The 15,000-nt window shown below is 47.6% G+C and overlaps 2 protein-coding genes across 7 annotated transcripts in view; one reads left to right on the top strand and one right to left on the bottom strand.

The window, feature by feature from the left end:
* arhgap9 (Rho GTPase activating protein 9) overlaps positions 1-3,209 on the top strand; it is a 51,500-nt gene extending 48,291 nt beyond the window's left edge. For all 4 annotated transcript variants that reach the window (XM_076267648.1, XM_076267647.1, XM_076267646.1 and 1 more), the window contains one exon: positions 421-3,209. In XM_076267648.1, the coding sequence (XP_076123763.1) occupies positions 421-613 (193 nt within the window). In that variant the 3' untranslated portion in view covers positions 614-3,209. The remainder of the gene's footprint in view (positions 1-420) is intronic.
* Positions 3,210-4,869: 1,660 nt separating this feature from the next.
* LOC143103810 (zinc finger E-box-binding homeobox 2) overlaps positions 4,870-15,000 on the bottom strand; it is a 15,781-nt gene continuing 5,650 nt past the window's right edge. For 2 of the 3 annotated variants that reach the window (XM_076267642.1, XM_076267643.1), the window contains exons 2-8: positions 13,575-13,886; positions 11,472-11,666; positions 10,607-10,827; positions 9,774-9,882; positions 8,126-9,648; positions 7,438-7,621; positions 4,870-7,294 (exon numbers count right to left, since the gene is read on the bottom strand). In XM_076267642.1, coding sequence (XP_076123757.1) covers positions 6,612-7,294; positions 7,438-7,621; positions 8,126-9,648; positions 9,774-9,882; positions 10,607-10,827; positions 11,472-11,666; positions 13,575-13,824 — 3,165 coding nt within the window. In that variant the 5' untranslated portion in view covers positions 13,825-13,886 and the 3' untranslated portion in view covers positions 4,870-6,611. The remainder of the gene's footprint in view (positions 7,295-7,437; positions 7,622-8,125; positions 9,649-9,773; positions 9,883-10,606; positions 10,828-11,471; positions 11,667-13,574; positions 13,887-15,000) is intronic. The other variant, XM_076267644.1, reaches the window with a different exon arrangement.

Below are 15,000 nucleotides of genomic sequence, written 5' to 3'. Positions count from 1 at the left end.
GTGGTGGTGACTAATAGACTATAGTCATGTTAGATGCAGGGAATGACACATCTTTAATATGCCAGGCTTGCTGGCCAACGTCCAGTTACAGTGCGGATTCTGCCGAGTCACTTCTCCAGCTCCCGCTGTGGCTGTAGTGCTTCGTTAAGCAGGACCAGACAGGGGCATTTAAAAAGCCTCCAGATCTCTGATAGTGTGCTGGAAGAGGTAGTGCTACATGGGAAGGCCTAACCACAGTAATGCTATGCTAACAAACCATAATAACAGTGATGTTCTGTGTCTTTCCCCTTTCTCTCTCTCTCTCTCTCTCTCTCTCTCTCTCTCTCTCGTTCCTTCTTTCATGTCCTCCTCTGTTGCTCTTTCACTCTCTCTTCGTTCTTTTCTTTCTCACCTGCTTCTTGCTATGTTGTGTTCCCTCAGGGTGATGGAGAACTCCGACTTCAACCGCATGTCGACCCAGAACATCGGTATTGTGTTTGGGCCGACCCTGATGAGGGCGGAGCAGGACAACGGGAACATGGCCGTCAACATGGTCTACCAGAACCAGGCCGTGGAGCTCATCCTCAGTGAGTGCGATCGGATCTTCGGAACCGAGCCCATGGGCTCCCAGTGACACAGGCTCTGGAGCGCGCACGCACCGCGTGAACACAGTGTGAAGCTGGGACTGGAACAGGACTCTGAGCCAACTCACTGTGAACTTTTTCAAACCCCTTAAGTCCTACAGAAGGTGTGTGTGTGTGTGTGTGTGTGTGTGTGTGTGTGTGTGTGTGTGGGATGGGCTAGTTTTTTTTTTTTTTGTTGTTGGACATTTGCTCTGTGTCCAGCAAACAGTGTGCAGAGTAACGTTGGACTGTTGGACAGCTGGAGTGCCGGACCTCTCCTCCAGATGCTGGGCTGTCTTGAGCTCCTCTGCTCGTCGGTTCTGCTGGATTGTGGAGAATCACCCGCCACGCAGCCATCAACAAATTGTCGTAAATCGTTGACAGGCAAACATTTGATCCCCGCATATTTGACGGGTCATGACTATGGACGGAGAAGGTTAGGGAATTGGACAGTCCCACTCCTCCCAAAGCCCACACCCAGATCCACACTTGCATACCATATACACTTATTTATCCAAAGCAGCCTTTGGGGACAGGGAACATGTGTGCATTACGAGCACGCGTCCCGCCCTGAGAAGCCAAACACATGACCTTGGCATGGCTAGCACCTTCCTCTAATGCTAGGGCAACAGGAAGACAAACTGTTGTACCATTTAATCTATATAAATGATCAGATTTCAACATATACATATACTGTACCCATAAGCAATAATAGCATTCCGCAAGAAAATTAGGCAAATAGGTTGGGAGTAGTTGGATGAAAATTCAAGCAGAGGCTTAAATTGTATGTCCAGTTGAGAGAGAGAGAGAGAGAGAGAGAGAGAGAGAGAGAGATGTTAATGCTCGTCTTGTCAGACTGTGGAGTGCCTCCCTCTGAAACCCCAATATTATAATAATTATATAATTTATGTATTCTCGGGGGGATGGAATTCTCCCTTCTCTATCATTGACTGCGTAAACACTGTGCCAATCCTAATGAGTGTTTGACTGTATTTTATATTTGAGAAATTACATCGTTATTTTTGACATCGTAAATGTTACACCAAGTCCATGTTACGTGAGGTGGAACAGACATCAAACAATCGAAAAAATAAAAAGTGACATAAAGAAGAAAATAGCAGGAATGGATGCTCTTGCCGAAAGACAGGCTTGACCGTAAACGGCCACTTTAACCGAGGAATAGGACTATCAATGTTTCTAGAGTCAAGGCTTGTCCAAATGTCTATGTAATCCATCCCTGAGTAGCTTCTGGAACATTGTTGCTCTAGTTTAGTGTGTGTGTGAGTGTGTGTGTGTGTGTGTGTGTGTGTGTGTGTGTGTGTGTGTGTGTGTGGTGGGAGGTTGCGTGAGAGATACGGAAAAGTGTGGAGGTATGTACGCCACTTAGCGAGAGGGTGGAGTGCGCCCTTACGATTGGCCCAAACTCTGCTTTTAATAACAGAACAAAAGAGGAACTAGAAATGCATATGTTTGAGAAAGAGCAGCTTTTTTCCCCCTCCGCGGCTTTGGTAATTTTATATTGACTGTGGCTTTGGCAGGACACAAAAAAGATCGAGAGAGAAGAAAAGAAGAGAGGAAAGAAGAAAGTGTAGAAGTATTTTATGATTTTTATATATTTATTCATTTTTTATTTTCTTATTATTTCAAGTCCCAAGAGTGTGGAGGGTGAGAGGGGGGATGTGGGGAGAGGAAGGGGGGGGGGGGGGTTGTTGGGTTGGTGGCACTGAAGCAGTTCCAAGACTCAGCTGACTGAAGTTGTATAGATGAATTTGTTTTGCTGGCGATGAAAAAGAAAATATGTCAATTCCCGTGCATTTATGTGCATTGCCTGCCATCACCCTCTCCACACACACACACACACACAGACACACATATACACACACACACAGACACACATATACACACACACACAGACACACATATACACACACACACAGACACACATATACACACACACAGACACTCATACACACACACACACACACACACACACACACACACACACACACACACACACAGACACACATATACACACACACACACACACACACACACAGACACACATACACACACACACACACACACACATTCCCCCACTCGCACCCTTCCTTCCCACTCCATTTAATTAGTGTGCCAGTGACTCTGCCGTTGCCCTCGTTGGGTAAACATAATTGTGCTGTACCTCAACAACCTGCAATTAGCATGTATACTGAGTGCCAGTCCCCACATGCCAACTTTCAAATTTGTCCCAAAGGTTAGTGGCCATGGTGATTTATGATTTCTGTTGCTTGCCTGTGTTGTTTATGTTGGTACTGTAGTTATGGCCGTCTCAGAGATTGTAAAGTCAGATTTGTTTTTCTAGTTTTCTTCTTCTTTTTTTCTTTACTTGTATAATAACCATTCTTATAGTATACGGTGTAAAAAGAAGGCTTTTGTACAAAGCGACCTTTCCATTGTATGAAATGTCATTCAGGAAAAAAAAAATATTTTTTAAGAACTACTCATCTCATTCTTGCGTCCCTTGTAAATGTTTTCCTTTTGTCTCTCTCCAAATTCTGTAATTTGAGAGATTTATGTGACAATAAAGAAATCTCCCAATTGCAGTCATCCCAGGCAAGACCAAGCCCCTTGTGTTTTGTTCGGAGTCGCCCGACGTTCCCCGACCGACGGCCGCTGCGTGTGTGAATGTCGCGCTCAAGCTTTCTCAGGCTTAATCTCTGCCTCCGTGGTGGTGACCTCATCTTGGCATGTTACGGAACAAGAGAAACCCCGTTTATTTGTGGTTTAAGAGTCATTATTAGTGGTTCAGCTACAGTTTATGTACAGTTCAGTCAAGTTTTGATTTTTTTTTTTTTAGAAATGTTAAATTAGCTGCAGTTTTGAGCCATCCCCGTCTTGCTTCGTGTTTCCTCCATGTAGTGAGTGAGCGCACAGATAATTGGCCCAGGTGTTCAATCATTTTATGGTAGAAATGAATGGGCTCATTTACGCAATATGACTCACATGTCCTGTTCTAAAAGCTTACCAGGAAAAGTGTTTTTAAAGACTAGATTGATTTGAGTCAACTGGACTGATTCATTTGCTGTGTGTTGTAATGCCAGTTAGGAGGTTATTAACTTTGTGCGGGTGACATCTTTAAAAGCTTAAATCAAATCTCGGAACATTTTTCTTGCCCCTAAACTTTTTAATATGAAACACACCTTTGTAATTTACAATCACAATTGTTGGCTGTCCTAAGAAGAAAGATGTCTAATTAAGCAGATGTAATCTACAGTATGCTCAATATAATACCTTTCTGTTGTAACCACAGGTAGGTTTATTTAAAGAGAGGAAGGATCATGCCAGGAACAGTTAGCAGCAGATGTTAGAGAATCACAGCCCACTTCTTCCTGAAATGTGAAGCCATGCATACAAGAGACCTCATTATTTCTGCGCATGTGTACAGTATGTGTGAGAGAGTGCACACGTTCATGTGTGTGTGTGTGTAGGTGTGTGTTTGAGTGTCGGCAGTGAGATGATGTCACCTACCTATTTGATTGCCTATTTTAGTCGCTACTGGTTTTAGAGACCACCTCCCTCTCCTCCGCCTGAGTCAGCATGCAAATATCACCCCCTCCCCCCAACACACACACACACACACACACACACGCAGATAGGAAACAGAGGTGACTGCTGAGAACGTGCCTCTCAGAAACATTTTGACTATAGCTTGTGGGAATGTACCTGTGAGTATCTATTCTCAACACTTTTTTTCTCAGTATTCAGCTTATCAACAATGTGGCAAAACGTTTCATTAGTTTCACAAGTCTTTCAGACACAGCACCTTTCCTTGAGCTTACGGGTTTTTTTTCTTTATTTTAATCGGTTAGCGTTCTTCTCTAATGTTGCTTCTCTAAATGACTAATTGTGTTGAACTACATATTGTGTAGGAGGGAAAAATTCAAATCTAGTCACTCATCTGTGTTCAAGATATTTCTGTACTGTAGGATTTCCCACTGACTTGCTGAGTGAAAGGTTCACATTAACACATCAACCTGTCGACTTGGCCATTACTGCAACAAATCAATATGGTAATGTTCAACATTAATTTATTTTCGCCCTTTTATATTGTCAAAATAAAAATATTTACACAAAGGTAATACCATACTTCAAGCAGTCAGACTACTACAAAAAGTTATCTTCACTGAAGCAGTTTTTGCCAAATGCTTTTTTTTATGTATACTTTATATACATATATTCTTTAAAAAGAAAAACAAATACAAGGTAGTTCCAAAATATGTACATCTTTATTACAAAATTGTATTCACAATTGAAAACCCTTATAAAAATTGTATAAAAAGGTTAAGAGATGGAATTTGAAAACAAATGATTTCCAACTTGCCAATGCTACTTGGCAAGACCATAGTGAAAAAAAAGAATTTGTAAACAAATTCATTTAGCACTGATGCAATTTGTTTTCACAAATTTCAACACCAGCCCTCCAATATTATAACAAGAGGAAAAAAAGATATCAGAACAGAGCATTTTACACAGTTCAGATGCTGCATAGTAAAAAGATGTTTATGTTTTAAAGCAAAAAGTTCATAATTAAAACTAAACAGTAATGGAGGACTGAGCACCACATTAACCATGTTGTATAATACTGCAGTAAAAGCTACACAGATTCACAACCTCGACTGAAGTGAATTGAGTGCACTAGAGCTGTGCACTTGCACCAAATAGACCAGCTACAGTATGGAGCGCCTCTCTGCACAGACCATACTGAGTTGATCACAGGCCAGCGCTACACTGGCATCAAATCTGGTGTCCAATGAATCACAGTGTTTCTAGTTCAAGGTTTCACACACACACACACACACACTACAGGGCATACTAGCGTAACAACCATATTCTTTGCATGCAGAAGTCTTCAGACACGTTCAGGTCTTAAATAACTTTTTTAACTTTACTAAATTTACTAAAAGTATCAACTTTCAGGCTTTAATGAGGCCTATGGCTCCCGAACGCTGCATCTGAGAAACCCCGTAAACATGAGCCATTTGATGGATGGTGTATTTGTGGTGCACTCAATGAAACACTCAATTTTTCTAACCCATCACTTCATAAATACTGCAGGAACAGAGCCTTCATTACAGAGACGTTTTAATACTGTGTGGTCTTAGCCGCCGAGGCCACTTCTCCATGAATACGAACTAACAAACAATTAATACTGTCATAAAATTGACACGGTTAAAGCTCTCCAAGTTTCAGTTGTCTATGCACAGAATATCTGTGTTTACATGGCAAGCACTGGGAAGACCTTGTCACGTAGCGAGACAGTTGGCTATTGCACAGCTTGGGTGGGAAAGGCACAGGCGCACGTCCTGATGTTGAAAACATTTCAACAAGCGTTACGAGAAAGTGTCATTTCTCCGGGAAATGTAAATACATTTTGTGCAGTATGGTGTGGAGTGGTGCCGAGGGCCCACAATGCAGTGCAGTGGTTTTCAGTCCAGAGGAGCTGCAGCGGTCCAGAGCGAATGTTTTCTCAGTAAACAGTAATGAGCTTGTACGAGAGACTCTCCTTCACCAGTGCCTTTCAATATACTGTATGTGCATATTACTCTTTAAATTCAACTATAGCTCTCTTCCGATTCCTGCTGTATGTTATTTACAGATTTTCTATAACACTGAAATGGAAAAACAGAACTAGTTGAAAATGTCCAATCTTAATTTCTTATAATGTCGTAATCCTTCTCCTTTCGGTTAACCTTTCAGCTATATGTACATTCCGTTTATTTATTATCACTTCACTTTTACTTTACTTTTTATGAAGTGTGTGGGTGATGATTTGGCTTATATTTTAAAGATATAATGATCTTTAAAAATGGCTTTGTCTATCCTCAGGCACTTGGGATATTTTGGCTTGTTCACATTTTGATCATTAAGGCAGACTTCTTGTCCCACTCCGCAACCCCATACTTGGCTTATAGGAGTCTGGCCTAACTTTGACCTGTAGACCATCCTATCTCATACCTGCTCCTCTGGGCTGTGGTCATTTCTCTCTGCTGTCAGCTCCATGGCCGCATCCTGTTCGTTTGCATCACAGTGGTCATTCTCCTCCCCTCCTCCCCCATTGGACAGGTAGCTGCCGCCCCCCTGCTCCTCTCGTTCCTCCTGGCTCCGTGACGCTGCCGCCCCCCCTCGGAGATCCTCTGCCCCCACCCCAGAGTCCGCCCTCAGTTCCTGCCTGTGATTAACCAGCGCCCGCTCCACCTCTTCATCTTCCTCGTCCTCCTCCTCGTCTTCCTCCTCCTCCTCCTCCTCCTCCTCCCCCCCCCTGAGCACTCCATCCAGGCTGGAGTCGCTGAGGAAGTTTGACGTCTCCTCTGGAGTCGTGGAGATGGTGTTGGTGGTGGCGTCGGCTGCGTTCTGCTCGGGAATGAGGTCCAGGGCCGGGGTTCTGGGGTAGCGGAGCTCGTCCCCCATGGAGGCCTCCTCGGCGGGTCCGTCGGTGTCGGTGTCGTGGTCGCGGCTGCAGTAGGCGTACCGGTGGTTCATGTGCTGGGAGTAGGAGCCCGAATGCGAGAAGCGCTTGCCGCACTTGTCACACTGGTAGGGCTTCTCACCCGAGTGTAGGCGACTGTGCTCGATCAGGTGGTGCTTGTGCTTGAAGGCCTTCTTGCAGATTTTGCACTCGTGGGGACGTTTTCCTGTGTGTGTGTGTGTGGGGGGGAAAAAAAACAAACAAGCCGGCATTCTGTAAATAACTCCAACTCATCATGTAGAAAACCCAAATCGCGAGATGAGTGTGTGAACTTTTTGTGAGGATGAGGTCATGGGGTGGTCACTGTACCTGTGTGCTCGTACTTGTGGCGCAGCAGTGAGCTGCTCTTCTGGAACGTCTTGTCGCAGATGTCACAGGCGTACAGGCCTTCCTCCGTCTTCCTCAGCCGCTTGCGCCCCGCGCCCCCCTCCCCGTCCTGCCCCTCCTCCATCACAGACAGGTAGTCCAGGCAGCCGCGGTTCAGAGCCTCACTCTGGGACGAGCGAGAGAGAGAGAGAGAGAGGGAGAGAGGGAGAGAGAGAGAGTTTAATTTATGAGCTTCGCGACATCATGAAAGCCTGTGCGTGGAATATTTTTTTTTTTATGCTGACAACCTCGTTCTGTTGTAAAGTAGAATGAAGGTTGTGTGCAGTGTTGTGTGTGATATTACAGTACAGTTACAGTATGATTCAGGGTGAGTAAAACGTCAGCCCATTAAGCCTGCTGCTCTCTATGCTGTGGATATGGGGCCTCCCCCGACATGCAACCTGTATACATGCTGATTAAACGATGACATACTACTAGGGGACCATATAAACACAGAGGAAGCACTAAAGGTCAGACGATCAGAACCGAGGCGGATGAGGAGATGAGTGTGCTCACTCATCGTTAGTCATTTTGATCCCTCAAAGCTTTGAAGCTGTTCTCATGTAAAAGTGTCAAAGCTCAGATTGAAAGGTTTTGCGATATGACGCTGGACAAACTGTTGTGGTCTCACCATTAGCGCCTGCCGCTCCTGATGGATCCTCTTCAGCACGGACTCGGTGTCTGAGTCCAGCATGTAGGCCATGGGGGAGAGGAAAGCGTTTGGCGCCGCCCTGTTGACGGGCAGCGATGGCATGTTCTCGTGGCCCGCGCCTCGGAGCCCCACAGGAATCATGGGGTTGAACAGAGGGTAGGCCCCATAGACAGAGCCCCCGAACATGGGGGCTCCCCCGACGAAGGGAGCGGGGGCGCCGGGCTGGAGTGGGGGGGCTCCCCCGTACCCCGACAGTGGCTGTGGGGGCGGAGACAGCCTCAGGTACGGCCCGTCCGAGTCTCTCCTCTCGGCCCGCGGCGTGCCGTTGCAGGGCCTCTCCCGCGGGTGGTCCAGCGCTTGATGCTTGGGCAGGGACAGGTCCAGGGGCTCGTTCTGGGAGCCGGCTGACCCGGGGGTCCTGCAGTGCGGAGCGGGTCGGCTAGGGGGAGAGCCAAGAGCGGTGCCGACGGAGGAGGTGTTGGAGAGATCCAGGCCGAGCGGGGAGGCGAATCCCGAGGAGAGCAGGCGTCTGCGGTCCTGCGGGGGTGTGGAGGGCATGTCGCCAGCTGCCGCCGGGCTGACCGGAGTGTTGCCGCCGGGGCTGCCGAGCTCCGGGTCGGGCCAGTAGGGACGAGAGGGCCGGCCGGGCTGCAGGGCCACGAGGAGCTGCTGGGGCACCGCCTGCCAGGGGCTGCGCTGCAGCGGCGAGCGCTCTTTGGGGAAGCCGTTGCTGAGCGCCGCCGTCGTGGGCGTCTTCGGGGGCTCCGGTGGGCCGTGCGCGGGCCGGGAGAAGTTGAGCGGGGAGCCGTCTTTGGGCCGGTGGTTGTCGAACGCCTCGGCGGTGGCGGTGGCTCCGGTCTCGCCGCGGCTCCTCTTGCACAGGTAGCGCTCGTGCTGCAGCAGCACGCCGCCGTTGGGGAAGAGCTGGGAGCACCAGCGGCACGTCACCCCTCCCTCCCTGGGCCTGCCCCCCTCAGGCGAGCCCCTGGCTTCTCGTCCGGCCCGGCCCGCCGGCCTCTCCTCCTCCCGCAGGGGACCCCCCCCGTCCTCCCGCTGCACCTCTCTCCGCAGCATCTCCTGCAGCAGGTGCTCGAACTTGCTCCCGGAGTGCAGGTAGGGGAGCAGGGTGGTGCCCTTGAAGACGCTGGCCCGGAGCGAGAGCTCTGCCGTGGGGTCCCACAGCCGGCTCAGGTCCTGACCCCGGACCGGCTCCTGTTGAAGGCCTGGGTGGTGGTCAGCTGACAACTGCCCCGGCTGCCTCTCCTGGGTGTACGGAGAGCCCTTCCCAATACCGCTGTTGCGACCTCCGGCTGTAGGGGGTGACGTGGGGGAGTGGAGGTAGGCTGGGTGGTGGTGGCCGTTAAAGGGCCCTACTCCTCCTCCTCCTCCTCCTCCTCCTCCTCCTCCCCCGTTGAGGCACTTCTTGCTGCTGAGGTGCGAGCTGTAGGAGCCCGAGTGGGAGAAGCGCTTCTTGCAGTTGGAGCACTCGTACGGCTTCTCACCTGGGAAGAGAGGGAGGCACAAGCCACTTAATCTCCCGCTTAACAGCTCACAGAAAGACGAGGAGGCCATAGGGGTCCCCTCGCCATGCCATGCTAGCATCCCATGCCCCGTGTGTGTGTCTTACCACTGTGGATTCTGAGGTGCTCCTTGAGGTGGTGCTTGTATTTGAAGGCTTTCCCACACTGCATGCATTTGAACTTCCTGTTCTCCATTGCCGGGTCAGAAAGAGGCTGCTGGTGGACAGATATAAACAGATATGAAACAGTGTGAACTTGTTTAATGTGTGTATGTGTGTGTGTCACTTTGTGTGTATGTATGCATCTCTCTCTCCATATATAGAGACATAGTATATCTCTGCAAATATACCTTATCTATCACGGCATAGTTAGTATCACAGCTAAGAGGACACTACACATGTTTAGCACTGTTAGCATTGATGTTATCGACCCTTTCAATCTATACCTAGAGGATTTTCTGTGAAACGTTCAAAACCAAAGCCTTTAGAATCAGACTTTAGAGCTTGGCTCGACAATTTTATTTTTTTGCTCGTCCACAAGTTACCATGACCTCAACGTTGTTTTCTGAGCCGCCGGAAATGCCTTCGGATCGCACATGTTTGTTAATGTTTCTGCAGTGGTGAGGGTCTATAAAAGGGTCCCCTATATTGAGGGGGCAGCCGTGGCCTACTGGTTAGCGCTTCGGACTTGTAACCGGAGGGTTGCCGGTTCGAACCCCGATCAGTAGGCATGGCTGAAGTGCCCTTGAGCAAGGCACCTAACCCCTCACTGCTCCCCGAGCGCCGCTGTTGTTGCAGGCAGCTTACTGCGCCAGGATTAGTGTGTGCTTCACCTCACTGTGTGTGTTTCACTAATTTACGGATTGGGATAAATGCAGAGACCAAATTTCCCTCACGGGATCAAAAGAGTATATATAGTTATACCTATAGAGTGGACTCACCCTGGCCCTGTCCTGTGCTTGGCTGTGCAGCAGCATGTGGCGCTCCATCTGCGGCCGGTAGGGCGTGCTGAAGCTGCAGATGGGGCACACGCTCTGGGCCTCGTCCCGCTCGTGGCAGAACTTGATGTGCTCGCGGAGCGCCGGCTCGCGCCGGTACGTGCGCTGGCAGAACGGACACGCCAGCAGGCCTCGGAGGGCGTCGGGGCTCAACGGGACTCCATCTGCAAAATGATAACCTGGGGTGAGTACACATGAATACGGACACACACACACACACACTCACACACACACTCATACACACACACCAAAAACACAGGACTCTTTGTTTATTGCAAACACCTGATGGATGGAAAATGTTCTCCATACCTCTGTCACAAAGTTTATTAAAATCCCTACCCTGCTGATCTGACTTGTCACCACAGCATACTCACACACTCACACACACACTCTACCCTACCTGACTGCAGGGTTGTGCACAATTCGAATTGCAATTCTGCTTCCTGTTTGCTACCTCAATTGAAATGGAAGTGAAATTCAAGAATTGAATTGGAATTTAAGAGCCAGTTTCAATTCAATTGTGGAATTTTACACAAGCCTGGCTGACTGATCTGACTTGTCACCACAGCATAGCTTTAGCTTTAAACTAATCTATATAATATGCTGTGTAAAACTGATTCATGATTCTTGAATCATGAATCATTAGATTCATGACCAGTGGGGAAGTCACAGATGTCAGTGGGCCTGGTTGGGGAAGCACCTGGGCTGCAGTGGTGGCCATTGGTGCAATAACGGCATTTCTTTCTTATTTATTTTTAGTAACGGCATTTCAACTGAGTCGTGTCCATCCACCAGCAGGGGGCTTTACCTCGACCGTCCGGTGACTCATGCTCGCCCGGCGACCAGCAGGTGGGCGGCGCGTCGTCGTGGACACCTCGGACGTGGTGCTGGTACGTGCCGCCGCTGCCGTTGTGCGAATGGCTGTCCAGGAGGCCGCCAGCGTGGGACGCCTTCCTCAGCTGGTCCAGGAAGTCGTAGTGGGCCAGCTCCTCCTCGGCCCGACCTGCAACAATACAATGACAATGACCACCACCGGTCAGTCTACAAATCCACCACCGGTCAGTCTACAAATCCGGCCAAAACAACATCAAACCAGTGCAGAGAGGAAAAGGTTAAATATCAGATGTACTGACTTCATGCTGTGACATCATTTTAGAAAGATGTTGTGTTGGGGAGAAATTGCTCAGGTTTTTTCATTACAATTTCATTATTATTTTCATGTGCTTGTCAGGTTCTTTAACCTTATGACATCTGACTTCAGGTTTCCATGGCAGTAGTTCTGTATTATATCAATGCAGAGAAAAATGCATTCGTATTGACATTGCAGAAATCATTTCAGCCTTTCAAATGAAAGCTCTTCTGCTACAGAGCATGAAGTGCATGGATACGCCTGTTGGAGTGCACACACTGACTGTTTATTTGTGCCATTTGTAAATGATCCATTCATTTGGAAAACACACAAACCACTTTATTGATTCCACATTTTCAGATGGCATTGTTTGAAAATGCATTTGATCACAGCTGTCATATGTAAAATTCTGTGTGTTCATTTTAAACATCATGGGAGTCTAACTGAAGTTAGACATTTCTTTTATTTACAGTAATTTAAAGTAAATTGTATGTACAGTATATGCATTTTAATATTACAAAACCTTTTCCCAACAGTTGCATTTTGTTACATAGATTTTGTTCATGGTTTTCGTTATGCATTCTAAAGGGGACACAGCTCGTTTGAGCACCAGAGCGAGTTCTGGTTTGGAGTCAAGCAAACCGTGTAAAGAGAGAGAAATTTGTTTATGCCTCCGGGTGGTTGAGTTTTTTAAAAAGAAAAAGTTGACTTGAAAAATGACGGGTGGAAAAAAATGACCTAAGACAAACGGTGGTAGTGACAGAAACAGCAACATGGTAGAATGCCTCACGGAGAGTCTAAGTGCTTTTGAGCCACCGTACATAAACCAAAACATTGTAATGTGCGGAGAACAAGCTCGGCATGGGAACGCCAGCCCGTGCGCGCTGTATTCCGACTTTGCGGAGGATTTTTCAAATGTTTGCAGATGTGGGCATCATATTTCGAGCCTGTCTCATGTGGCCAGGGACGAGCCGACGTGGTTGAGTGCTGTAAAAACTCAGCTTCGCCTTCATCAGGCACAGCATACACACATGGGATGGGATGAGAGGGAGAGAGGGGGAGGGAGAGAAGGAAAGGGAGAGAAAAAGAGGAGATAGAGAGACAGAGAAATGAAGATCAGGAGTGGGGAGAGAGATAAAGGGCAAAAAGAAGAAAGAGGAAGAAAGAGAGAGAGAGAGAGCAGGGAGCAAGAAAGGGCAGGAGAGGGAGAAAGATGAGGGGAGAGAGAAGGGAGCAAGAAAGGGCAGGAGAGGGAGAAAGATGAGGGGAGAGAGAAGGGAGCAAGAAAGGGCAGGAGAGGGAGAAAGATGAGGGGAGAGAATAAAAGAGAGGAAAGTGCCTGTTTGTAGTTGATCTTTGGGTGTCTTTGATCTCCTTTTAAAAAAATGCAAATGAATAGCATGAGATGCTCGAGTTCTGATTGCCTAACATTAGCATCACTTCGTTTGATTCGAGGAACTGCCTAGGAGACAAATCATGTGTAACGCTTGACTGAAAGGCCCCTGTGTCAACGACAGACTAAAATCCCAAAAAAAGCATGACTTTTACGACAATGCGGTGGCTTTGTTATCTCAACATCACCCAGCGGCTTTTGAGTTCCAAGTTGCCAAGCTCCACTGCCAGGGCCCTTCCACCATATAAACAGGCGTTGTGTATCCCCCATGCCCTCTCTCTGCCACTTCAACCAGAGAGAGCACGCCACCACATGAAAAACCTCCCCCTAATTAATGACTCATGGCCCACGAATGTGTCAAATAAGGCCCATGTGTGAAGCGCACTCACTGTAGACGCCTGGCGCTGGCCCTGCCCTGTCTCCATCCCTGTGCACGCCACTCAGGGCGGCCCCCTCTCCCTCTCCTCCCCCGGCGGTGGCGGCGGTGGTGGTGGTGGTGGTGGTGGAGGAGGCCCAGGGGCTGGGCTCGGGGCTGAGGCTGTGTGCCCGGGCGAAGCGGGCCGGGCTGCCGGGCTCGGTGCCCTCGCTGGGCGTCAGACTCGTCTTGTCCTGGAGCTCGGCCGCGTCCTGAGCCTCCATGCCCCACAGGAGAAGATCATCCTCCCCTTCCGAGCTCAAGGAACTCAGCCTCTCGATGTCGACTGCCAACGCACATGCAAGCACACGCACGCACATACACACAGGGAGAGAGAGGGAGAGAGAGAGAGGGAAAAACACAACAGGAAAGGTCAGCTCATCCAGATTTGTTTGTCTTGTGACATTATGACACACTGGGGAAACATGAAAGTAAGTATTTTTGTGAGACTTGCAAACCACATTATCAAACTTATTCTAAAGTACAAAACTCTTCATGAAAATTAAACCATTTTCTCTTGCTTCACTGATTTTTTAGACAGTGGTGGCTTTTTTCTCTATTCAAAAGGAAATTTAATAAGAAAATAACCAGTAAAGCTGTCTTGCTCATTTTTACTTCATCTTAGAGAATTTAAGATTTAATGTACTAGATTACAGTTTTTACATTTGCAAGATAACTGCCCTGGATCTCAATTCCACTGAAGCTCAATAGTGACATAGCTCAGTTACACAAGGTCATAAACAGTCACCAGAACAATATACAATTTGAATGCAAAAGGGACAATAAAAGCAGAAATTTCATAATTAATGTGGAATTGGTAAGAAAAACCACACGCACCGAGAATCACATGAAAAACTCGCAGAACACAGTATGCACTCTGAATTTCGTTACTCATTCCTTGTCCTCCCACATGTAACAGAAACACACACACACACACACACACACAACAGCTCTTCACGTACACACTATCACAGCTGAGATTAGATTATCCGAATCAAACTTGTGCATGATTTCAATCGGCTTGCTATTAGAAACCTATGCGTGGGTTGCTTTCTACAGAGTTGCAGTCTCAGTTGGTGGCCGAGTGTGTGTGTGTTTACAGTCGGCAGCTGTAGCTCAGCCCTCCCTGCTGTAAAATCTATTTTACTTTTTTATTTGGAATGATTTACAGTGAGTGCACATATTCAATGCTTTGAGTTTCTGAAAAAAAAAAAATTAAAAAGAGAGAGAAAAAGAAAATCTGCAGTGTGACATCTCTCTGTTTTTAAAGTTTTCATTTCCATTCCATGAACCTTCAACAAACAAAATATTTAGTTGTAAAATTACACTACGGTAAAATATGTGATTTGACATTGTAATGTTTTTTGGTATGCACGGAGCGCACTAGACAGTTTGTGTGT

Source organism: Alosa pseudoharengus, unplaced genomic scaffold (assembly GCF_046254945.1).
Source record: "Alosa pseudoharengus isolate Yale_2024_CS ecotype anadromous, Long Island Sound unplaced genomic scaffold, YU_APseudo_1.1 YU_APseudo_1.1_scf_5, whole genome shotgun sequence".
Lineage (NCBI taxonomy): Eukaryota > Metazoa > Chordata > Actinopteri > Clupeiformes > Clupeidae > Alosa > Alosa pseudoharengus.
The sequence above is the reverse complement of the archived record's forward strand: the minus strand, read 5'-3'. Positions and strand labels throughout refer to the sequence as shown.